Source organism: Impatiens glandulifera, chromosome 9, assembly GCF_907164915.1.
Source record: "Impatiens glandulifera chromosome 9, dImpGla2.1, whole genome shotgun sequence".
Taxonomy (NCBI): Eukaryota; Viridiplantae; Streptophyta; class Magnoliopsida; order Ericales; family Balsaminaceae; genus Impatiens; species Impatiens glandulifera.
This window is the reverse complement of record NC_061870.1, coordinates 15,935,029-15,957,819: the sequence shown is the minus strand read 5'-3', so window position 1 is coordinate 15,957,819 and position 22,791 is coordinate 15,935,029. Positions and strand designations below refer to the sequence as shown.

General features: G+C 30.7%; 1 protein-coding gene across 1 annotated transcript; it reads left to right on the top strand.

Moving 5' to 3' along the window:
* The first annotated feature begins 677 nt into the window (after positions 1–677).
* On the top strand, positions 678–1,906 carry LOC124916595 (zinc finger protein 4-like). Its single transcript, XM_047457329.1, has one exon. It carries the CDS (start codon positions 915–917, stop codon positions 1,554–1,556), a length of 642 nt encoding a protein of 213 aa, XP_047313285.1. The 5' UTR covers positions 678–914; the 3' UTR covers positions 1,557–1,906.
* The last annotated feature ends 20,885 nt before the right edge of the window (positions 1,907–22,791 follow it).

Sequence of the window (22,791 nt, the reverse complement as noted above, 5' to 3'; positions counted from 1 at the left end):
TTTACCAAAAATGAGTCATTTATGAATACTATCAAGAAAGTTTCAAAATTTTACCATATTATTTGTGTCATAATTGAATTGCCCCTAACCAAATTCACTCATATCATAATTACGATAGACTCTAATTTTAACTCAGAACGTCTTAATTTAACTGAAAAGTTTCATTTTAAATTTAAAATTTAAAATTCAAAATACAAAATATTAATAATAATAATATATAAAATGATAAGTAAGAAAATAACTTTACCATTTTAAATAATCATATTTACTTTTCAAAAGTTACATCTTATTACATAATCTTACACAATAGTGTTGATATTCCAACTTAAGTGGAGCCAAACTTAAATGGACAAGTAATGAAAACAGTTTTGAGCCCCATTAGTGTTGTTTCAAGCCACTAAGGTCAATAGGAGAATCCAAAGCTATAACCATCAATATATAACACAACTCATGATCTCACATGAATTGCATCTCTTTTTTTCTCCTTCTCTAATCAATTATTATTCAAATGAAACTCACAATTTTATTATTTGGGTTAATTTTCACCATCAATTTTTTTACCACGAAACTATATCATGTCACATCGATAAATAATTCATGTACCATTACGTCACACTCATACATATATTTGAAGAATTTGGGGGAAATGTTCCCTATCCGCTAGAAAAATAAACTTAAATTATATATATATAGTGGCAAACACTATGAATTTTTTGCCCTATTTGAATAGTTGCAAACTCACATCAGCCAATATTTCCTTTCCCTAAAAAGATGTACACAACCACCGTTATTGTCCCCACATGAGATAGTAGATCAGTTTTTGCACAAGGTCATCCACTGAATCTTGTAATAACTTCTTATTCCCATAACAACTAGATAGAGAGAGGAATAGAGATCTAGGCTTTTGCCCGGAAATGGTCTCAGAAACAGAGGAGGAGAATCATCAATTTTTAGCCAATAATCATAATCATCATCAAGAAAATATTGAAAGAGATACTACTACTAGCAAAGATGATGATCATGGTAATAATAATATGGGTAATTGGCTCAGTCTTGGTATTAATCAAAGAGATGATCATATGCTCATCCTTCAACAACAACATCAAAATCAACATCAACACCATCATCTTCATCTTAGGCGACCTCTCAAGAACAAACTCTTTTCTTGTAATTTCTGTCTTAGGAAATTCTATAGTTCTCAGGCCTTGGGAGGCCATCAAAATGCGCATAAACGAGAAAGAGGAGCTGCAAAGAAACACTACCAGTCGATGAGGATCCCCGTGGCTAGTACAACCTTTCATAATTTCCCAACTCCATTTGGGCGGTCACTTGGTGTTGAAGCTCATTCTACCGGTCACATGGCTCCGAACAAAGAAGGGTCGAGTCCACAGACCAAAACTACTCTCGGGTCTGGGGTTGGAGTTGGTTGGAATTCTTGCACTGATGAAGAGGAAAGGGTTGTTTGGCCAGGCAGTTTTTTCGTTGAAGGTTCGTCTAATGTCGATGCTCAAGAAGTCTATGACTCGCGTCAAATCGATCTAAACCTCCGGTTGTAAAGGCAATAATTTTTTTGAGTTTTGCTTGCTTTATTTTTGTTAAATTACATGTTTGATAATGCCCCTTTTCTAAATTTTGCTGTGGACATGCTTGATTTCTTTTTTACTTTTTAAGGGAAATGGCAGCTTAGATGACATGATGAGAAGAACCGATCAATTTGCAAGAGTTGAATCTACTAATTTGTGCAGTGTTATGTATCATATGTAAATATACATATATAGTCCATTTCTTGAATCTGGTATAAGTCAAAGATATAAGCTGTAAATTATGATTTATGTCCATCGACTAAAATGTTAGTGACAATGAAGGGGACTGGTTACTATTTACTTGCGAACCCTCAATTTATATGCAACTAGAGTAGGATTTTTCTTAATCTATTTGTCGTTAAAATCGTGAAGATCACAAAGCATTGAAGTAGAATTTTCGATAAAGATGCCCAATTAAAAGTCATTTCAAAAGGTTGAGGCTAAACATGATCTAAGCATTAAGGTTTTCCTCATCTTCTACGTTCGATTTGATCTATTGACATTTTTCTTTGAGTGAACTTTGCGCTACGTTTCTCATTTTGTCTCGGTGTTGTAAGTTAAGATCAACCGACTTAATTCTATCATCTTATAAATTTTTGATTATATGAATTTCAATATGATGACTTTATTCATTTATGATAGGAGTTGATTACTATTTGTTTAGTTCAATTTAATTACTTTTAACTATCTTTATTTATTTATTACATTTATATATATATAAATTTCTTTTTGTCTTATTAACTTTAATAAAAGTGTTATATATGCATGTAGGATGCACTATTTTATTTTATATAGACCTAACATAAAAAGAATTTGTTATTAATTTTTTACAAATAGATTTCATTCTTTTTACTTAAATTGTTTTTAGTGGGATTGAGGTTTGTGGGTTTAGGCTTAAGATTATTTTAATAAATTTAAAAATTTTAGATTTTCAAATTTTACTTTTGATTCATTGAGTGGCACAAATGTAATCTATAATTTTAACAAACCAAACCAATGTAGCTCAATGTTAAGATTTAGTCTCTTAAGATTTAGCTAAAGAGATCAAAATGTCACGAGTTCGATTTCATCTGAAGGAGCGAAATTATGGTCGTGAGTGTTAGGCTAGTTCTTGTTAATTCAAAATAATAATGTAATTATATAATTTTGTTTACCTCGATTGTATAGAGATGAGATACATTTTAGTTCAAACTTGTTAGGACTCGGGTGGGTTGGGCTTCAAGTTTAATTCTAAATTTAACATAACACCAAAGAGGAAGCACTTTTAGATTATTTATCTTTTCCACTTTTTAAAGTTACTAATTAAATAATACAAAATTAAGTTGTTACAACCCAAAATAATTTAACAGAACTGAAATAAGAAAGAATAAATGATTTTTTAGAGAAATAATTATGCATTCTCAATTGTTTCATATAAACAAATTTGATCATCGAAAAATTATTGTTGGAAAGAATCATGGCATAAAATTTTGAGGGTGCAAAGTTATTGTTGCGCTTCCTAACCGTGTAGATCACGTTAATATTGTGATGTGTCATGCGCGTACTAGTATATGATCATGATCTTTCATATGACTTTAAGTAAACTCAATTTAAGTTATGGATAGATTAAAGAACATAAAAAATAAAAGAGGCTAAAACATTCACAAATCTTAAGGAGCCATTGAAGAGAAGCAATATGATGGTATCTCCTCCAAAATTTTGCTCTTTCATTTTTAATTCTTTTAAAAAAAAATCATTAATAACCATAAGCAATGGAAGTTTGCATCAATATATGTTCTAACACAAACCAAATAATTATGTCATAACATTTGTAGTCATGAATTTGAACAAAAAAAAAATCAAATGTCACAAAAAGTAAATGGTGCTAACTCTAGGAAATTGAAAAACCGAACATAATTGAATTCGAAATAAATCTATCAAAACCAAACTTACATGTTTATCCACAACATTTTTCCTGAAAGATCTTTTCACGAAAATCAATTTAAGATTGACATCTAACCATATACCTACACCATCTTTCGTTTTAGTGGTTTTAGTGTTAGATGATGATAATTATTATTAAATATAGAACTAATACTTTAATAACTTCATAATTCTGTTTTAAACGTTTATAAATATGGAACTAAGGATATAAAAATTAACATCCACATAATTACGAGTTCGAGTATTCAACTCAAAGTTAGACCAAAATTACAAATATATATTTGGATTATAAGAAAATAACTATATGAAACAAACAAATTCTATTATATATATATATATATTACATATAGTTTCCAATTTCCACCACCTAATGGGGTATCCATTTGAGGATTAAAAGAATAAGAGTATAAGACAAGAGAGAAAAGCATAAGCACATATATAACCTATTAAAATAAGAGTTCGTGTGGTCTATTTTAGAGCACACACATATCTATTTAAAAATAATTTCCAAAAATAATACATGCTATAATAATGACGCCTAGTCAAATATGGGCCATACTTCAAGCCTGCAAATTTCTTGAAATAATATTATTAATGCATTATTTATTGAAATACTTCCAATTGGATATGAATATTTTCAAATAACAGCTGGAGCAGGTTTTAGCTTTAGCCAATTAATACTGAAAAAGTTTGATTTCCAGCAATATCCAACCAAAACTATATGATCTGAATTGAGGCAAGTTTTGATCGAAACACGTGTCTTGGAACACTTTGTGTTCCTATGAAGGTGACATACATCAAACATTTGATGTAATTGGACAAGTACTTCTCATAGACTCTTTGTTTCATAAATTATTTCTCATTAATATATATATATATAATAATGAGAACTATATGGAATACCTAACTTCTTTTTTATTATTGGGTTTGATAAAACACTTAATTATTTAAGTCACAAATTTTGAAAATATTAAGAGGATTCTTCAAATGCCTTTTTTTACTATAAATTGAGATATTAGGGTTTCCATTCGTCAGGGTAAAAAATTATTTGGTGAGAGGAGAGAAATTAGGGTTTTTTTTGTTGGGTGATCAAAGTTGAGAAACTTAATCATTTTTGCATTTCTTTTTGTTTTTAGGTATTACATTTTTTTCTCTTTAGTTCATGAACTTATTGTATTTAAGTTTTGCATATGCATCACTTACTTAGTACATGAGATTTGATTTATTGATTTCTTTATTTATCTGGATGGAGAAAGAAAAGAGTGACGCACTTGTGGAATGAACCATGCGAGCCTGAGTTCTTGACATGGTTCGCGGACTTGGTTCACTTTGCTTCTGGCCGCTTTCCTTGAGTCGCTGGACATGAGACCTTTGAGTTAAGTTGTAGACTTGGGCGAATTCGTGAGTTTGACTCACTAGTTTTGTGTCACAAATTAATAATAATACTAACTAAATTAATTTACCTAATTTTGTTTCGGATTAATATCAATTGATGTTGGGAAATACACTATCAACATTTCAATATCATCATTTTTCTAATTGTTGAGTAATACATTGAATTTCAAATATAATTCTCTACCGATGGTATGTGTTTCAATCAATATTTGAAAATAAAAAACGTAAACAGAACGTTTTAATAACATATATATTTTTTTTTAAAAAATCAAATATAAATTAACAATCTTAATAGTCCGTCTATCATGTATATTTTCACAATTATGTTGTGCTGGTTTTGTTTAGTTATAATAAAATACTTTGTGACTTTAATGTGGCTCATATATTTTAAAGAATAAATGTTAAATTTAGCACTTTGGTATTATTTTTTTTTTTGTTTAAATGACCTATTATATCATATTGAATTAGATTTATTTTTATAAAAATACAAATTATTTAAATATTATTTTGAAGAAAAAATAATGTTTTTAAAAGAAAAATATTAAATATAACATGAATTAAATTTGAATTTAAAAACAATTGCCTTAAATTAAAAATAAAAAAAGAAAGAAACAAAAAGGTTTATAAATAATTTTGAAAAGAAAGAAACTAAAAACAATTGATTAAAAAACTAAAAAATGAACCAAACTAAAAACACAGTTAAAATAAATTTATTAATATTAAAAGATGAAAATAAAAATAAGAACAAACAACCAAACTTTTTAAAAACTGAAATAAAAAAACATTTTAAAATGAAACTAAATAAAAAAATTAATGGATAAACTAATTAAAAAAATGTTATTAAAACATAAAAAAAAAACATTTGGACCAATTTGACTTCAGACAGAAGTCTTAACTCTAATAAAAACAAATTACGAATTAAAATAAATAAAAAAAATTATAACTATAACTATAAGTTAATTTGATTCAATATTAAAGTTAAAGTTTGTAGGCAAAAACTAACCTAAAATCAATTCAAGAACCGTATGAAAAGAAAATATAAAATGTTAAAAAATGATCTGCTCTGTTTGGAAACGTGGAAGTTGGATTTGTGGTTTGGGTAAAAAAAATTGTAAATATTTTATTAGGATATTGATTTAGATGAAATAAGTTATGAAATATACTTCTTTATTTTTTTAAGTTGTTATGTCGATCTCTGTCCTTCAAAATCTTTGGTCTTTATCAAACTCGATGAAAAAAATGAATATTTTGTCTAATGGTAATATGCTTTAGTCCCTAAGAAATTTTCGTTATTAGATTAACCATACATTTCATATATTTTTAGTAATTCACATGGCATCAACGCATAATACAAACTTTGAATAAAAAAGAATTATATATATATATATATATATATTAAAAAATTTAATAATATTTGTTTGTCCACACAATTTTAACTATTTTCAAACATGCAAATATCTTTAATTATTTTTATCAACGGTGACAACGTTTTCCTAAAATGAGGGTTTATAGTTAAATAATTTTGGAAAATGCTAAATTTGATAAAAAAAAAAAAATAAAAAAAACTTTCAACAAAAATTATAAATTTGACAATTATGCCTATATTTGATTCAACTTTTAGAACAAAACAACTATAATTTTATATTAACTATTTTCAAAAAAAAAATTTAATATTAGATTTTCTTTGAATGGTCTGAACCTTTAACGGACTAGACCCATTGGTCCTTGTCTCAAATTCAAGTCTCTTAATCTTGGTTTCAAGTACGGGCCATAAGGTATGGCCCTTGTGACATATTATAATAATCTTTAACAATATTGCACTAAAACTAAAGTATTTACTTAACCATTTATAATAGTCATTAAAATATTTAACAATTTCTTTTTCTCAAAGAGAATTTTTAGCATTTAATTTTTAATTTTATTATTGCACTAAAACTAAAGTACCAATAAGATAAAAATGAGCTGGCCTATATAAGTAATGGGTGGAATAGCTTACAATATTTATAATTCAAGGATTGGGCTAACTGTTCTTTATAAGACCAATGGACTTACTTTCATTACTAACGTGTCAAAAATTAAAATAAAAGAGACTTACAAGCTGACTACAACATTTCTTTATTTTGAGAAAAATAAAATGAACAACAAAATATAAAATTATATTTTGAAAAAAATTATTACTAACAAATTACATTTTCTTATAAAACAAATGAAAATACTATAAACTAAACCAATACAAGAAAACTAGTTATACAAATTATTTGTATATTTTTAAAAAAAAATTGAGATGATAGTTTTTATGACTTTCATGATATTTCCCTTAAATTTTAAGTGTTTCTTAGTATGAATTAAAATTGTAACATTTTGTCTTTTAGATTAGTTAAACAATAGTTTTAAATGTCATTCCCAAGCGGCATAAACTAACAAATTTTGTGTAGAATTAACTTTGTTTTCGAATTTTGATAAATTAGAAGTTTTAAATATACTGTAGGTTCTAGGTTTAGAAAGATATATATTAAGGTGATAATACAACATTTCAGTGCTTTTTTTTGGGACACCAATATTGAGTATTACCATTCAAAATCATAACAAAAATTAAAACTTTTTTTTTAATAAAGGAACATTAATTAAACTTAAAAGACTTTATATGTTACAAATAAATAACTTTTCAGATGGTGATAATAGTTTAAAATCTGCTCGCAGCCTCCAATGTCTTCTTCTCTGGCTAACTACTAGAATCATTGAACCCACCCGTGTCTGTGTCCGTAACCTTTGCCAGCAATAAAATCTAAGTTGATTGGGTGATCTCACACTAGTACAAAATGTTCTTCTATATCGAGATTCTCGCAAAGCGCTAAAGTAAAAGATCAGGCTTTTGTAACGACATTATAAGGCCGTTACAAGTAAATTTTATAGGCCATTATAGTTAATATCTGTAACGACTCTAAGGAAAGCCGTTACTGATACCCAAATTTTGTCGTTTCGATTTCCGCATTATGGGTATCTATAAAGGCTTTTAGAGGGCCTTATAGAAATAGAGAAATATCAGTAATTACTTTGACATAGAGTCGTTACTGATACACTAGTTTGTTGCTTCGTCTTCCGCAATATGAGTAATTTTAACGGCTTTTAGAGGGCCATTCAGAAACGGCATAGATATCAGTAACGACTTTGGCATAGAGACGTTACTGATACTCATTATCTGTAATGGCTTACGACAAAGTCGTTACAAACAATCCTATAATTCACAGATTTGTATCTTTCTTCTCTTTTCTCCTTCCTCGCTTCGCTCCACTACCGTCCGATGTCGATTTTTCCACCGCTGTAGTCCGACGCCGCTTCTTCCTTCACTGTTGTCGCTTCTTAATTCCTTCGTTGCCGACCGACGTCGCTTCTTCCGTTCTCAGGTAAGTCATATATATTTATAGTTTATATAGTTAGGATAGTTAGGTATGATATAGTTTATAATTAGCATTTGTACGATGGTTAGGATTTGTATGATAGTTAGAATTTAGTATGATAGTTAGTATTTGTATGATAATTATCATTTATCAATTTGTCCTGGTTTTGGTGTGTTTGATATGAGATTTGCAATAGATTGATTTAGATTTATCAATGCAGGCCTTGCATGTTAGATATATGGCTTAAGTATAATTTGTATGATATAAGAATTTAGTATGATATTAGAAAAGATATGCTTTATTTGACATATTAATATTTTGTCTAGTTTTAATTGAAGTTTTTGACAAAACATAAATGACCCTGTGTTGTACTGATCCAAAATATATTGAGAGGTTGACAATTTCATAGAATTTGCGGAAAGGTCTACAGGTAGATCTTCAATTGAATATCACCGTGTAAAGTGTACAAATCGACTATATGAGAATAAGACAATCGCTTGAACTCATCTAATATTCGGCATAAGACATAATTATGGATTTTGGTATTTTCACGGGGAAAAGAGAATTGAACATGAGAGTGTAAATGTTGTTAGTGAGAGTGGGGAAGATGAATTAAATGATGAGCTTGTAGACGAACCGATGAATGTACAATAGAATAACAAAAGTAATACCATTGACGAACCTATTGATGTTTGTGATGATCACTTAATGGAAAATATTGTTGTTGATTTGTACCCTAATGTGAACAATGACAATGAACATCCTAGTGAAAATGAACATCACATTGATGATGCTAAGGCATTTTACCAATTGTTGGATGATTTAAAACTACCTTTGTTTGAAAGTTCTCGAATTTTTAAAACTTCATCTCTACTTAAACTTCTTCACATAAAGAATGTAAGCCAATGAACAAACACGTTATTTGATTTTTTGTTTGAGACTATTAAAGGAATACTACCAATTCATAAGTAACTTCCAAAAATTCGTATTATGAGTGTAAGAAATTCATTATAGACATGGATCTATCGTACGAAAAAGGTCATACGTGTAAGAATGATTGTATGTTTTTTCATAAAAAACATAAGAATTTGCAAAATAGAAAAGACTGTGGGCTTTCCAGATAGAATATCAATCAATCTAGTGGTACAATTCGGAAAAAAAGTGAATGACAAGTTTATTCCCAATAAGGTGTTGTAGTATTTTCCATTAAAACTAAGGTTGCAAAGACTTTACATGTGTTACGAAACTACTCCACAGATGACTTGGCATAAAGATAACAATCCCGAAGATGATGTGTTGATGCATCTTTCTAATTCAATGATATGGAAGACCTTTGATAACTTGTACCTAGATTTCGCAACAGACCCTCGAAATGTGCGACCTTCTTTGGAAAGTGACAGTTTCCAACTCTTTGCTAACACGAAAACATCGTACAAGATTTGACCAATAATTCTCATCCCTTATAATGTCCCTCCCATAATATAAATGGACACAAACAACTTCCTTCTATCCATGTTAATTATAGGACTTTTTGGTCCTAGAGATTCCATTGACGTGTTTTTTGAGCCACTTATTGAAGGGATGATTGAGTTGTGGCATATCGGGGTGATAACATACAATGCAAGAAGATCACAATATTTTGACTTGCGAGCAACTTTTTTGTGGACTATCAATGATTTCTCGGCATATGGAAATCTATTTGGATGGAGTATAAAAGGAAAACTTGCATGTCCGTCTTGTAATAAGAACAATGCATCGTTGAGGTTAACAAATTACCAGAAGGAGTGTTACATGAATCATAGACGCTTCCTCTCGCCTAATCATCGTTGGCGCAAAGAGAACAATACATTTGACAAGCGTACTGAGCATAGAGCGCCTCATGCACTTCTATTGGGAATTGAGATTCTGATGCAATCATGAGATCTAAAAGACATTTTCTTGATAAAGTACCATCCTAAGAATTTGAAAATTTATCATGAATCATAGGGTGATAACTGGAACAAACTTAATATATTTTTCTAATTACCTTACTGGAAATCGTTGTTGTTGAGACCTAACTTTAATGTAATGTATATTGAGAAGAATATATGTGATAGCTTGTTGGGAACTTTAATGAATTTCAAAGAAAATACCAATGATGGGCTTAAAGCTCGGAAAGATTTGGTGTTATTGAACTAAAGCATTCCTTACATCCCGTTGAGGATGCTAGTGTTCTTCGGTGTCCAACAACCCCTACGCACTCTCATCTGAACACAATAAACTATTTTGCCAATTTCTGAAAGTTGTTAAAATGCCGGACGTTTTTTATTCTAATATTGGCGTGTGTGTAAATATAGAGGAGAAAAAATCTCAGGATTGAAGAGTCACGACTGTCACATTTTATTAAAGTATCTCATTACACTAGCTACAAATGGCCTACTTCCCTATGATGTGTACGATGTTGTAGTGAATTTGTCAAGGTTCATTTAGTTGTTTTATCAAAAAAGTTTACAACAGGAGCAATTGAAAAAATTATAGGACAACATTGTCTTGACACTTTGTAAACTGGAGAAGATATTTTCACCTTCTTTTTTTGATATAATGGTACACTTGACAGTTCATTTAGCCTTTGAGGCTTGCCTTGGAGGGCCTGTCCAATATCGATGGATGTATCCAGTTGAACAATATATGAGCACACTAAAGAAATATCATAGGAACATGAACATTCCATAATGTTCAATTAGCGAGAGTTACATTATGAATGAGATTATGAACTTGTGTGCCCTCTATTTGGAGTGTCAAGAGTCACGAGATGCCTCGATACACACTATTACAACATTGTCAATATTCTTTACTATGGAAGAGCTATCAAATGGCATGGCCTACACATACAAACAAGGGGATCATGAGTGTGCTCATTTATACATCTTAAAAAATTGTCGCGAGGCTAAAGAATATTTTAAGTAAGTGTAGTGATTTCATTGTGTTGTTCATAGTTACGGTTTTAGTACTTTTAGCAATAATTTAATTTAACACGTGTGCAAGGATTTTATGCAATCGTGCGAACCCAATATTTCCAATGAAGACCGAGATAAACGATACGTTAGTTATTTAAAAGAAAAAGTAAGTAAATCGTCTCAACGGTTTCTTTTTAGTAGTTAGACAATATGTTTAATAATAGTTTCTACTGAATAGGTGGAGCAATTAATCGATGACTCTAATAGAACAATGAATCTTAAAATTATAGGAGGTGGGCCTACAATATATGCTAAGAAATATAACGCGTGCAAAATACATGGGAACAAATTCAACATTAAATAACGGTGTATTGGTTCACGGAAATAATGGGGCTGAGACAATTAACTATTATGTAATGCACAATGAAATCATAAAAATAGCATTCTTTAATGGAATACGAGTGGTTCTCTTCAAGTGTAGTTGGTTCGATGTTCATCACAAAGATCGAGGAATTAAGGTTGATAAGTATTGTTAGAATATTATTGTTAAATAATGAATAAGATAAAACTATGTTCAAATAAATATATATGTTAAACTGTTAAGTCATATCAAGTATATTAATTGTTTTAATGATAACAAGAAGGTGTTGTAGTGTAGTGGTAAGCACTCCTGCCTGTCACACAGGTGACCAGAGATCGAATGTCACCGACTTCGACTCTATGAAAGATCGGTTAACCGACACTTAATGCTCTTGAAGAGAAGATGGGTCAACCGATATATAATGAAGCATGGCCGGTTAATTAAATACTTCGGTCAATTAAATGCCTTCCGCTCCGGTTATTAAATGAACTGTAGGCAGCAGGTTTGTCTAAATCCAGAAGCAACCTTTAGGCAACAGGTATCTGACATGTGTATAGTCACCTAGCTTGGTACAAGTTCAAAAGCAACCTCTTTTCTTGACCAACCACTTAGAGAGAGAGAAATATGGTTGTTGTCATATTTCCATTATAAAAGGAGGAAGCTGGAGAGCTGGAAAAAAAGGTTAGACGCTCTAGGACGTGATAAGGTTACGAAGTTAGAGAGAGAGAAAATTCTTGCGCGATCATTTCGCTCTTACGAACATACTTTAAGAAATCTACCAAGTTGTTGAGTGATAAGAACAAACTGTAAAAGTTCTGGGTATTTTACATACTTTGTGTAAGTGTATTACGATACTGTATGAGTGTTGTAAAGTGAACATCGAGCAATAAATAAGACTCGATTGTGTGATTTATTGTGTTGTTGAATATTCCTTAGTGAATATCCTTCTCATTGTTTGAGAAGAAGGGTGACGTAGGAGTTTTATCTTCGAACATCCATAAAATATGTGTCTTGTGTTCTTCATTTATTTTTGGTCACTAAACCAACCAAACCAGTTTTCCCCTCATTCTAACTGATCATTCTCTACTCTCTCTTCTTTAACCGATCCGTGTGTATTGCTTCAGGCTGAACCAAATATTTCCGCCATTGAACTCGGTTCAAGAGTTTGTAACAACCTGTGTAGTGTTAAGACCGGTGTTAATTTTTAACCGGATTAGCGTCAACCGTTGTGTGTGTTTAAGAGGTCTCCTTTAGCCGGACCCTGGTCCCCTATCGACGATCTTAATTCTAACAAGTTGTATCAGAGCAGGAATCTTAACACCCAAGCAACCCAGAAGCAAGCAAGTATGACTTTCAACAAGAAGCCCCCTATGCTAGAAAGTGAGGCGTTTGTCGACTGGAAGATTCAGATGTATCTACATCTGATTTCTATGGATTGTGAAATGATGACCATCCTTAAAGAAGGTCCGATAAAGATCGAGAAAGAGAAAGGTGAATGGACAACTGAATATATGAGAAGAAACAACCTAGACAACCATTGCATAAGACATATTTTCAAATCTCTAGACAGAAATACTTTCGAGAAAGTCAGAGAATGCAAAACGGGAAAAGAAGTGTGGGAAAACTTAATCCAACTGTGTGAAGGTAGTGACCAAATAAAGGAGAACCAGAAAGAGTAGAAGGCTCTAATGCCTGCTGAAAGCAAGGGCAAATGGGCCGATAGCGATTCGGACGACTCATCATCCAGCGACAGTGATAATAAAGTTGATACCTGCTTCACGGCTAAGAAAAAATATGAGGTATTTGATCTCTCCTTTGATGATTTTACCCGAGATGATCTAATTGCTGCACTCAATGACATGGTCATTAAGTACAAAAAACATTAGAATCCCTTAATCAAACTATTTCAAAAAGAAAGTCTGATAGTTAAAGTTGTTCATCTCAAATCAAAGGGGCTGATGTTTCAATAAGTGAGATCTCATCTGAGAATGAGAAGCTCGATGAAGATATTACAAGCTGTAATAATTTAACTTCAAAGGATGAGATGATTTATATAAAGCCAACTTCAAGTTGGCTGAAACCTGAAAGAAGGACAATCAATTTGTATAGCAAGGAAAAACTTGACCGAAAGTCAAGAGATGTTAACCGAAAATCATCCTTTAAAGTTAAATCATCAGCAGGTAGATATACTATACATACACATAACGGGAAGTCCATCAAAATAATTAGAGTGTGGATTCCTAAGGGACTAATAAGCCACGGACCCAAAGAAAAATGGGGACCATATTTTCTATTGTCTATGAATGTAGGTAAATCAAGACAGAAATTTGGAAGAGTCAACATTGCATCCGGACAACCGGCTGCTGACGGATATCACATGAAGGGAACAAGAATGAAGTGGCTAACAACCTCACAAAGTAACTTCTCGAGTCTAAGTTTTCTTCCCTTAGAAATATTTTAGGATTGTTAGATTACAATGATTCCTAAATTGATTTAAATTATAAAACCCGCCTGGTTTTGAATATTTATTCTAAATAATCAAAAGGGAGAAATAGTTAGAACATACAAAACGTTTTATAATTTTCCTCAACTTTTTCAACCGGCCAAATAAATACAACTTCTTTAAACCGGCCAACGATTGCAGAGTTTTGAATATTTAACTTAAATAATCAAAAAGAGAGAAATTGTTATAATATTATTTTTAAATAATAAATAAGATAAAACTATGTTCAAATAAATATATATGTTAAACTGCTAAGTCATATCAAATATATTAATTGTTTTAATGATAACAAGAAGGTGTTGTAGTGTAGTGGTAAGCACTCATGCCGGTTTAGTAGTTTGACCGGTAGTCCGACTTCGGCTCTATGAAAGATCGGTCAACCGACACTTAATGCTTCTGAAGAGGAGATCGATCAACCGGTATTTAATGAAGCATGTCCATTTAATTAAATACTTTGGCATTAAATAAGGAGTGACTTCGGTCAATTAAATGAGTTCCGGTCAATTAAATGCCTTCCGGTCAACTAAATAAGTTCCGGTCAATTAAATGCCTTGAACTCCGGTTATTAAATGAACTGTGGGCAGCAGGCTTGTCTAAGTCCAGAAGCAACCTCCAGGCAGTAGGTAGTTAATAGGTGTACAGTCACCTAGCTTGGTACAAGTCCAAAAGCAACCTCTTTTCTTGACCAACCACTTAGAGAGAGAAATATGACCGTTATTATATTTTCATTATAAAAGGAGGAAGTTGGAGAGCTGAAAAAAAAGGTTAGACGCTCCAGGACGTGATAAGGTTACGAAGTTAGAGAGAGAGAAAACTCTTGCGCGATCTTTTCACTCTTACAAACATACTTTGAGAAATCTACCAAGTTGTTGAGTGATAAGAACAAACTGTAAAAGTTCTGGGTATTTTACAAACTTTGTATAAGTGTATTACAATAATGTGGGAGTGTTGTAAAGTGAACATCGAGTAGTAAATAAGACTCGATTGTGTGGTGTATTATGTAGTTGAATATTCCTTAGTGAATATCCTTCTCATTGTTTGAGAAGAAAGGGTGACGTAGGAGTTTTATCTTCGAACATCCATAAAATGTGTCTTGTGTTCTTTATTTATTTTCGGTCACCAACTAAACCAGTTTTCCCCTCATTCTAACCGATCATTCTCTACTCTCTTCTTTAAACGATCCGTGTGTGTTGCTTCAGGCTGAAATCTTTATTAAAATCTTTATTTTCAACTCGGTTTAAGAGTTTGTGACAGCATGTGTAGTGTTAAGACCGATGTTAATTTTTAACCGGATTAGTGCCAACCGTTGTGTGTGTTTAAGCGGTCTCCTTTAGCCAGACCCCGGTCCCCTATCGGCGATCTCAATCCTAACAAGTATGATTATGTTAGTATATATATGAACAGGACTTTACAAACTAAAATGCATGAACCATTCATAATGGCAAGTCAAGCACAACAAGTTTTTTACTCTATGGATATGGGATCAAGGCTTGGATGGAAAATTGTGACACCAATTAATTTTCGTTAGTCTAATTAAGGTTTCATTGTGTTTATTAAGGCCTTGGGTTAAATTATACATTTTCTAATACACATTACATTCTATATTTGTAGCGATCATGTTACATAATGGGAGAGTAGTAGGTAAGGGCTTTAACCGCTAGTTAGAGGACCTCGTACAAAGGAACGATGGGTATTCTAAGGACCCTCTAACATTACTCGACTCTATCAGTGACATCGATTTGGACGGGATATTAGAGAGTGATGATGATATGACCATTGATGGTGTATAGAACACTAACTTCGATAATGATGAGACACAACCCCTATCTCAACATGATGCAGGTACCAAAGTTTGATTATGTATTATCTTATGATTTTATAAAATTTTGTGTTCATTTTAAGGATCTTCTTTAAGGAGGAGAAGGGTAAGAACAAGAACACTATAATTGGTAAGTTATAGGTGGGGAATAAGATGTCTCTAAAGTTCAACCCGATATATGGTAAGCTCATGTGCGATAATAGAACTACATGGTCGAGGCATATTGGGAGTATCATCCATTACCCTAGTGCATTACCGCACAGGACCCTACGTTGGACGGATATGAGCTACACACAACTAGATCACATTTGGTGGGCTATCATAGTAAGTTATTCGTTTTGGGGTATTAACCATCATCTATAAAAGACTAAATTGTAATTTAATTTAACGTTGTTGACTTTTCAAGATACGTTCTAGTCTGTGGGGGAGCACATCAACACATATCATTGTCAAGAGCTACATAACGCAAAACAACTTTGGGATAGGTGGAGATGTCAAAACAACCAGTACATTAAGGCTCGTGTAGGTGATGAGGCAGCGATACTGGCCAATCTCCCTCCCGAGATTGCCCTTAGTGATTGTCATTATCATCTAGAGCATCGCTTCTTCACTTCGGAGTTTAGAGTAAGTTACTTTTTTTAATGAGCCCTTACTTTAATAATATATTAAACTAACAACATTTCTTAATTGCATAAAATAAGTACGTCGAATTCAAGTAATAAGTTGCATGTCGTGTACAGAACCATGTGGGCAGCGTCTCTATTTTACAAGTCGAGAGGCAACTAGTGCGTTTTATCATTTAATATGAAGTTTTTAATGTTTTTTCATTCTTATTATATTGTCTATGATTGAATTTGTACAGAAGTGGACTACCGAACACTCCCCTAATTTCTCTGACCTATTTCTTCACACACTTACAAGGAAAACAACTTTGTAGGATCCAACTCCAAAGGTTCCCACTATTATTTTTGAGAAAGTGGTAAATCGTGTTTATAGGTTTAACTTGAAACCTATTTGCATATGTACTAATTAAAATTTAATTTGTGTCTGTAGTCTGCGTTGCGCACTTCCATAGAAGAAAATCCGAGTTAGAAAGAGTTGTAGTTGACGGAGTACGCGTTTGAGTCTCAATAACATGGTAGAGTCTTGGGTATGGGATCAGGCATACAACCTACATTATTTAGAGAAGATGCTCATAGGAGTTCATCGAGCAGTCAACGCATTGCCACGCAACAGTTACGTGATGAGAATCGGGCTCTACATGAGGAGATGTAGAGGATGTGGGAGGAACGTGAAGTTGAGAAATATAAGTCACGGGAAGAGCATGAAGCTAAGAGACATCAATCATGAGAGAAGCGTGAAACTGAGCGACAATGTGCACAGGAAGAGCGTGAGAAGATGCAGACTGAGTTGTAGGAGATGAGGGAGTGGATGTGTGGAAGGAGTCGATGGATCTGCACAAATAGATGGCCACGATATTATCCATGTTACCCCACCTTCCCCCTCCACCTACTTGATATATTTTGAATATTATTTAAGAATATTTTTGGGATTAAGGTATTTATTTATGAAAAGCTTTTTGCAAAACAACTATTATGAAACAATAGTTTATAGGAATAAATAATATTACGAAAACAAAAAAATCGAAAATAATTACCATCAGTAACGACTTTGTCTATTGAGAGTCGTTAATAATATTAATATCAGTAATGGCTTTACCTTTGGAGAGTCGTTACTAATATTTATATCAATAACAACTTTGCCTTTGGAGAGTCGTTACTGATATTAATATTAGTAACGAAATTGTCTTTGGAGAGTCGTTACTAATATTAATATCAGTAACGATATTGCCTTTAAAGAGTCGTTACTGATATTAATATTAGTAACGTCATTTCCTTTATAAAGTCGTTACTGATATTCATATTTGTAACGAATATAGAGCCATTACTAATATTAATATCTGTAATGGCTCTCTAATACCGTCACATATACTATTTTATATCAATGACGAATAGTAACGACTTATAGGCCGTTACTGAAGTTCATCAATAATGACATTTTCTAGAAATGTCTTTGGCCATTATTGATGCATCTTTTTCTACTAGTGTTATTTGTTAGTATAGAGAGAAATATTGTATTGCAGAATTATGTAAGTTAAACATTACATTAAACTTATAAAAAAAACTAATATAATAATAATAAGATTTATATTATCACAATATTATAATATTGTGATAATATTTTACAAATATATTATAACATTCCTTCTCAAATTCTATATGAAAAATACTTTGTCAACTTGAAATTGAAAACGAGATTTTAAATGTGATGTTATGTTTCTCAAATCTAATAAATTTGTGAGTATTGAAATCCATCAAATAACAGAATAACAGTGTTAGACTTATAAAAATGACGACTAAGATAAAATTTCATGGGCACTAATTAAATAGTAGGTGAAATTACAAGTGAAAAAGAATTAACCCAACATGAAAATGTGTTGACTAAATAAACTAGTAAAGAAAATAAATCTCATATGGACATGGAAGGTTCGAATGAATAAAAAAAGAATTCTAAGTCATAATTGAAGAAAATAAAAACATTAACGACATGCTTGGTATGGTGGTTTTTGTATTCCAGAATTTTTATTAATTTTTCTCTTCTATAATATTCAATTTCTCTCACATTAATTTCTCTCCCATAATGCACATTTTCTATCTCATAATTATAATTATATTACTTATTATTTTAAATTTAAATTAAAATAATAATAATTTTAACTAATTTAAAAGAAAATATTGTAATTATTTAAAATAAAATATAATTAAAAATAGTTTTTTTTAATAATAATAACAATGATTAATAATAATGTAATCATTTTTATATAACTAATTTTAAATATTATATATTAATAATAAAATTATAATAAATTAATTAATTAAAATAAAAAATCTTAAAAATAATTTTTTTTTTAAAATAATAACAATATATAAAAAATTATTTAAAAAATATTATAAAATTTAAATATGAAATATTTTAATTAAAATGGTTATAAAAAAAATTATAACTTAGGTATAACGTTATATTAACATAAATTTGTTTGATTCACTATTAATATATTATAATTTAGAGACTTTATTTCATTTTTTTTTTTGTTATTTTGATAATTTTTTATTTGTAATTCTAATAATATTTAAATATGAATATATATTTTGGTAATCTATAAAGAAATCTTATAAATGTAGTGTAAAAAGTTTGAAATATTCAACTATTTTTGTTTAATTTTTTTTGTAAAAAAAATTGTAATTAGTATGATTAATTAATATTAAGTGCTAATTATATTTTTATTATTTTATTAAATGATGACATATATATATTTTTAAATATGATTGTAATCCTTGGAAAAACCCTTTGTATCGGTATCGGTTTCCATGAAAAACCTCGAGTTTCGAGAATTTCAACCTCAGTTTGTGTGTTAGGAATTTTATTTTAAAATTAAACATCATTTAAAACATTTTTAAAACATTTTTAATTGCTTTTGATATTAATTAAAAACTAATTAATTTGGTGTTTAATTTTAAATAATTCAGAGATTTTTGATAATCAAATCACAATTTGATTTTTTTTAAAATTCTTGAGTTTAAATTAATTAAACATAATTTAATTAATTTAAAAGATTATTTATTTTGAAACAGAGTCACCAATTAATTTTTGAAGATCAATAAAAGTTGGCATAAGTATAAAAAATGTATTGGTCAAAGTTTTTTTTAGTTCGTAGTATTGTGATACTCGAGAAAGTGCTTTCGCGCTTTATCTTCCATACCCATTCTAAAAACGGTCTCTACTTATAAAGTTGAGTTTTAAAAATCGTTTATATATAATTTTATTTTAACCGATTATTCTTCCGATCCTATGCATGCATAAGGTTTGTGCGTTATTTATAATATTGTAATAATAATATTTAAAATGCAAGTACATGTTGTTGATGCCATTGATTTAGGGGGAATATTTGAAGAACATCAGTCATTTTTAAAGGCATTAAGGTTAAACAAAAATCTCAAACGACCCTTTATCAAAACAAATTTGTGAAAATATCCCAAATATATTTTAAAAGTATTTTCTAATTTTTCGGGATTTTAGAAAATGATTTGAAGTCCCAAAATTACAAAAATAATTTTGGTTTTTGAAAAGTGGAACCAAACAGGCCTAGGAAATAGGTCCGTTATAATGAGTTGGGGTCTAAAACCCCTCGGTTTGGGTCGAGGAGCCTCTCGATGAAGGCTCGGAACTTCGGTCGGAGTACCAAAGTCCCTTGGTATAGGTGCGAAGGACTCTCGGTCCTTGCTTGAGATTACCGGTCTGGGTGTATAAACTCATCGGTCCTGGGTTAGCTTTAGACTAAGTTAACCGGTCCTAGGTTCGGGGATACTCGGTCCTATGTTGAACCATTAGTTCTGGGGTTAGACCTCTCGCTCCTAGATTAAAATCCTCGGTCGGACTTCTCAGTCCTAGCTCAAGAACATCTGTCGAACCTCTTAGTCTTAGATCAAGAACATCGATTAGACCTCTCAGTCCTAGTTCAAGAATATCGGTTGGACCTCTCGGTCCTGTTGAAATTCTTGGTCTTAGGTTTCGGTCCTAAGTCTTGATCCTAGGCTAACAAGCCTTAGTCCTCAAGAACCCCAAAGTTCATTTTTGTAAATTCATTTTTTTAGCTTGAATTCTTTGATATAAGAGTTTGGGTAGCTTCACAAAGCTCCCAAAAACATGTTGATCATCATCTCAAAGAACCAATCAACCCAGATGATCATCAAATCATTCAAAACAATTTGTGATCAAAATTTGAGTTTTTGATTTTAAAGTTGTTTTGAGGAGAAAGGAGCTACACAATAGCTTCATTATATCTCATATATACTTGATTGGTACCAAAACAAGAACACTAGTTATTCATTTAGACCAAATCAAGAACTCAAAATTTTTAATTATTTTGAAATTTTTAATTTTGATCAAATATGATCCAAACAAATGCCTAACATCATTACAATCATGTTGGGATACTTTATGGGCTATGATTCAAGAGATTTAGCCCAAGAACAATAAATATAAATTTTTTATTTTTATAGTTTAAATTTGGGTTTTTCATTTTTAGGTTGATTAATTCCTTATAACCTATCCAAAAAGTTCATAAATGATCCTAGGATCAATATACAACCATAAAACACCATAAACACCAAGCATACAAGCTTATGCAATTTTAAATATAAAAAATTCAAATTCAAACTGTAAATATGAATTAGAGGATGATTGGAACCTTACCAAGGATTGGAGCACACTAATTGATCCTTAGGGACACTTTTAGGATGCTTAGATCCAAGCTTTAAAGCCTCAAACATAAAATTTAAAATATTCGAAAGCTTCAAGCTTTAATGGCAGGTTTTTGATTTTCTTCGATTTGAAGGTGGAGAAAGGATCCCTTGATTTCAGAATGACTTAGGGGGTGTATTTATAGCATCCTTAAGTCGGTGGAGGCTTCAAGTGGACTAAATCATCCAAAAGCCTTTAATGGCATTTTGGCTATTCTTGAGTCAACTTGGCGAAATAGAGATGAATAATCCCTATGGTTGTAGGAGAAATGATCATCGCGGTACGGGTGATCATTTCAGACTTTAAATTAGCCAAAATGGTTGAATATTGGCGGCGTTCCAAGTTGGAAAAATCGAAGAAGGATCTTCATCCTTATTTTCACGGCGTCGCGATGAAGAAGATGGTGGCGCTCAAAATGATGCCATTTTGGGCGCGTTTTGGCATTCGCGGGGCATTCTGTTAATAGTTCGTGAGAATGCGGGCATTCAGTTGTGTTTGGATGGACGACGCTAACGTCCGCATTAGTGGATCTAGTGCATCTCGGCCGCGTGCTTCCTCAACTACAACGGGATACACGACTTGCTCTTGGGCGTTGGATGAAGATTCGATGCTCATCTAGTGGACGTGATTTCGGTTGTATCCATCTCACAAGATATTGGCTACACTCGATTACGATTTTATTTGTATTTTAAAACCTTAAGGATTTGTTTGAAATTGATTTTTTTTCCACCTTTTTTACTTTAATTTTAATTTTTTTTTAAATACATAAAATATTAAAATAAATATGGCCAATATTTTATCATTTTTTTCTTCATATTTTAGGGTTAAATAAATAATTTTTGGGGATAAAATATGTATCTCATTTCATCTTAAATTATTATTTTAATTCCTAATTTTTTAAAATTATTTAAGATAAACGAGTCTAACATTTATCTTAAATAATTTTATTTTTATTATTTTGAACATTTTCCTTTATTAATTAAGCTTTAATTATTAAAATAATTAGTCTAATTAATTGTTTTAATTGGGTTTTTGCTATTGGTTAATTATTTTGATTTTATTTATTTAAAAATAAAATAAAAATAATTATTTTAATTTTATAAATTAGTGTGTAGATTTTTAGTGCTTACAATGATGTAAATAATAATATTTTATATTTTTAATTAAATTGAATATGGTAAAAAAATAATATTAATATATTAATACTAATTTGATTACAAAATAATAAGAATAATTTCTCTCTAATCTATTCAGACATTTTAAATATTAATGATAATAATTATTCAATTAAAAAAAGACTACATTTTTATTAATCATAAATTTTCATTCTTCATGTTTATCAATTTATTCTTATTCATATTTCTTTATTTGAATAAAGTAAAATAACAAATATTATTAAAAATATAATAATAATTATTAGTCTCCATCAATAATTAAAATAATTATGGATGAAAACAACTAAATTTATGATTTTGTGTGCTCAACAACACAAATTTGGCTAATATTATGCTG

Excerpts from the sequence above, each read along its gene's own strand:
- LOC124916595 (XM_047457329.1), top strand. The coding sequence starts at position 915 with ATGGTCTCAGAAACAGAGGAGGAGAATCATCAATTTTTAGCCAATAAT.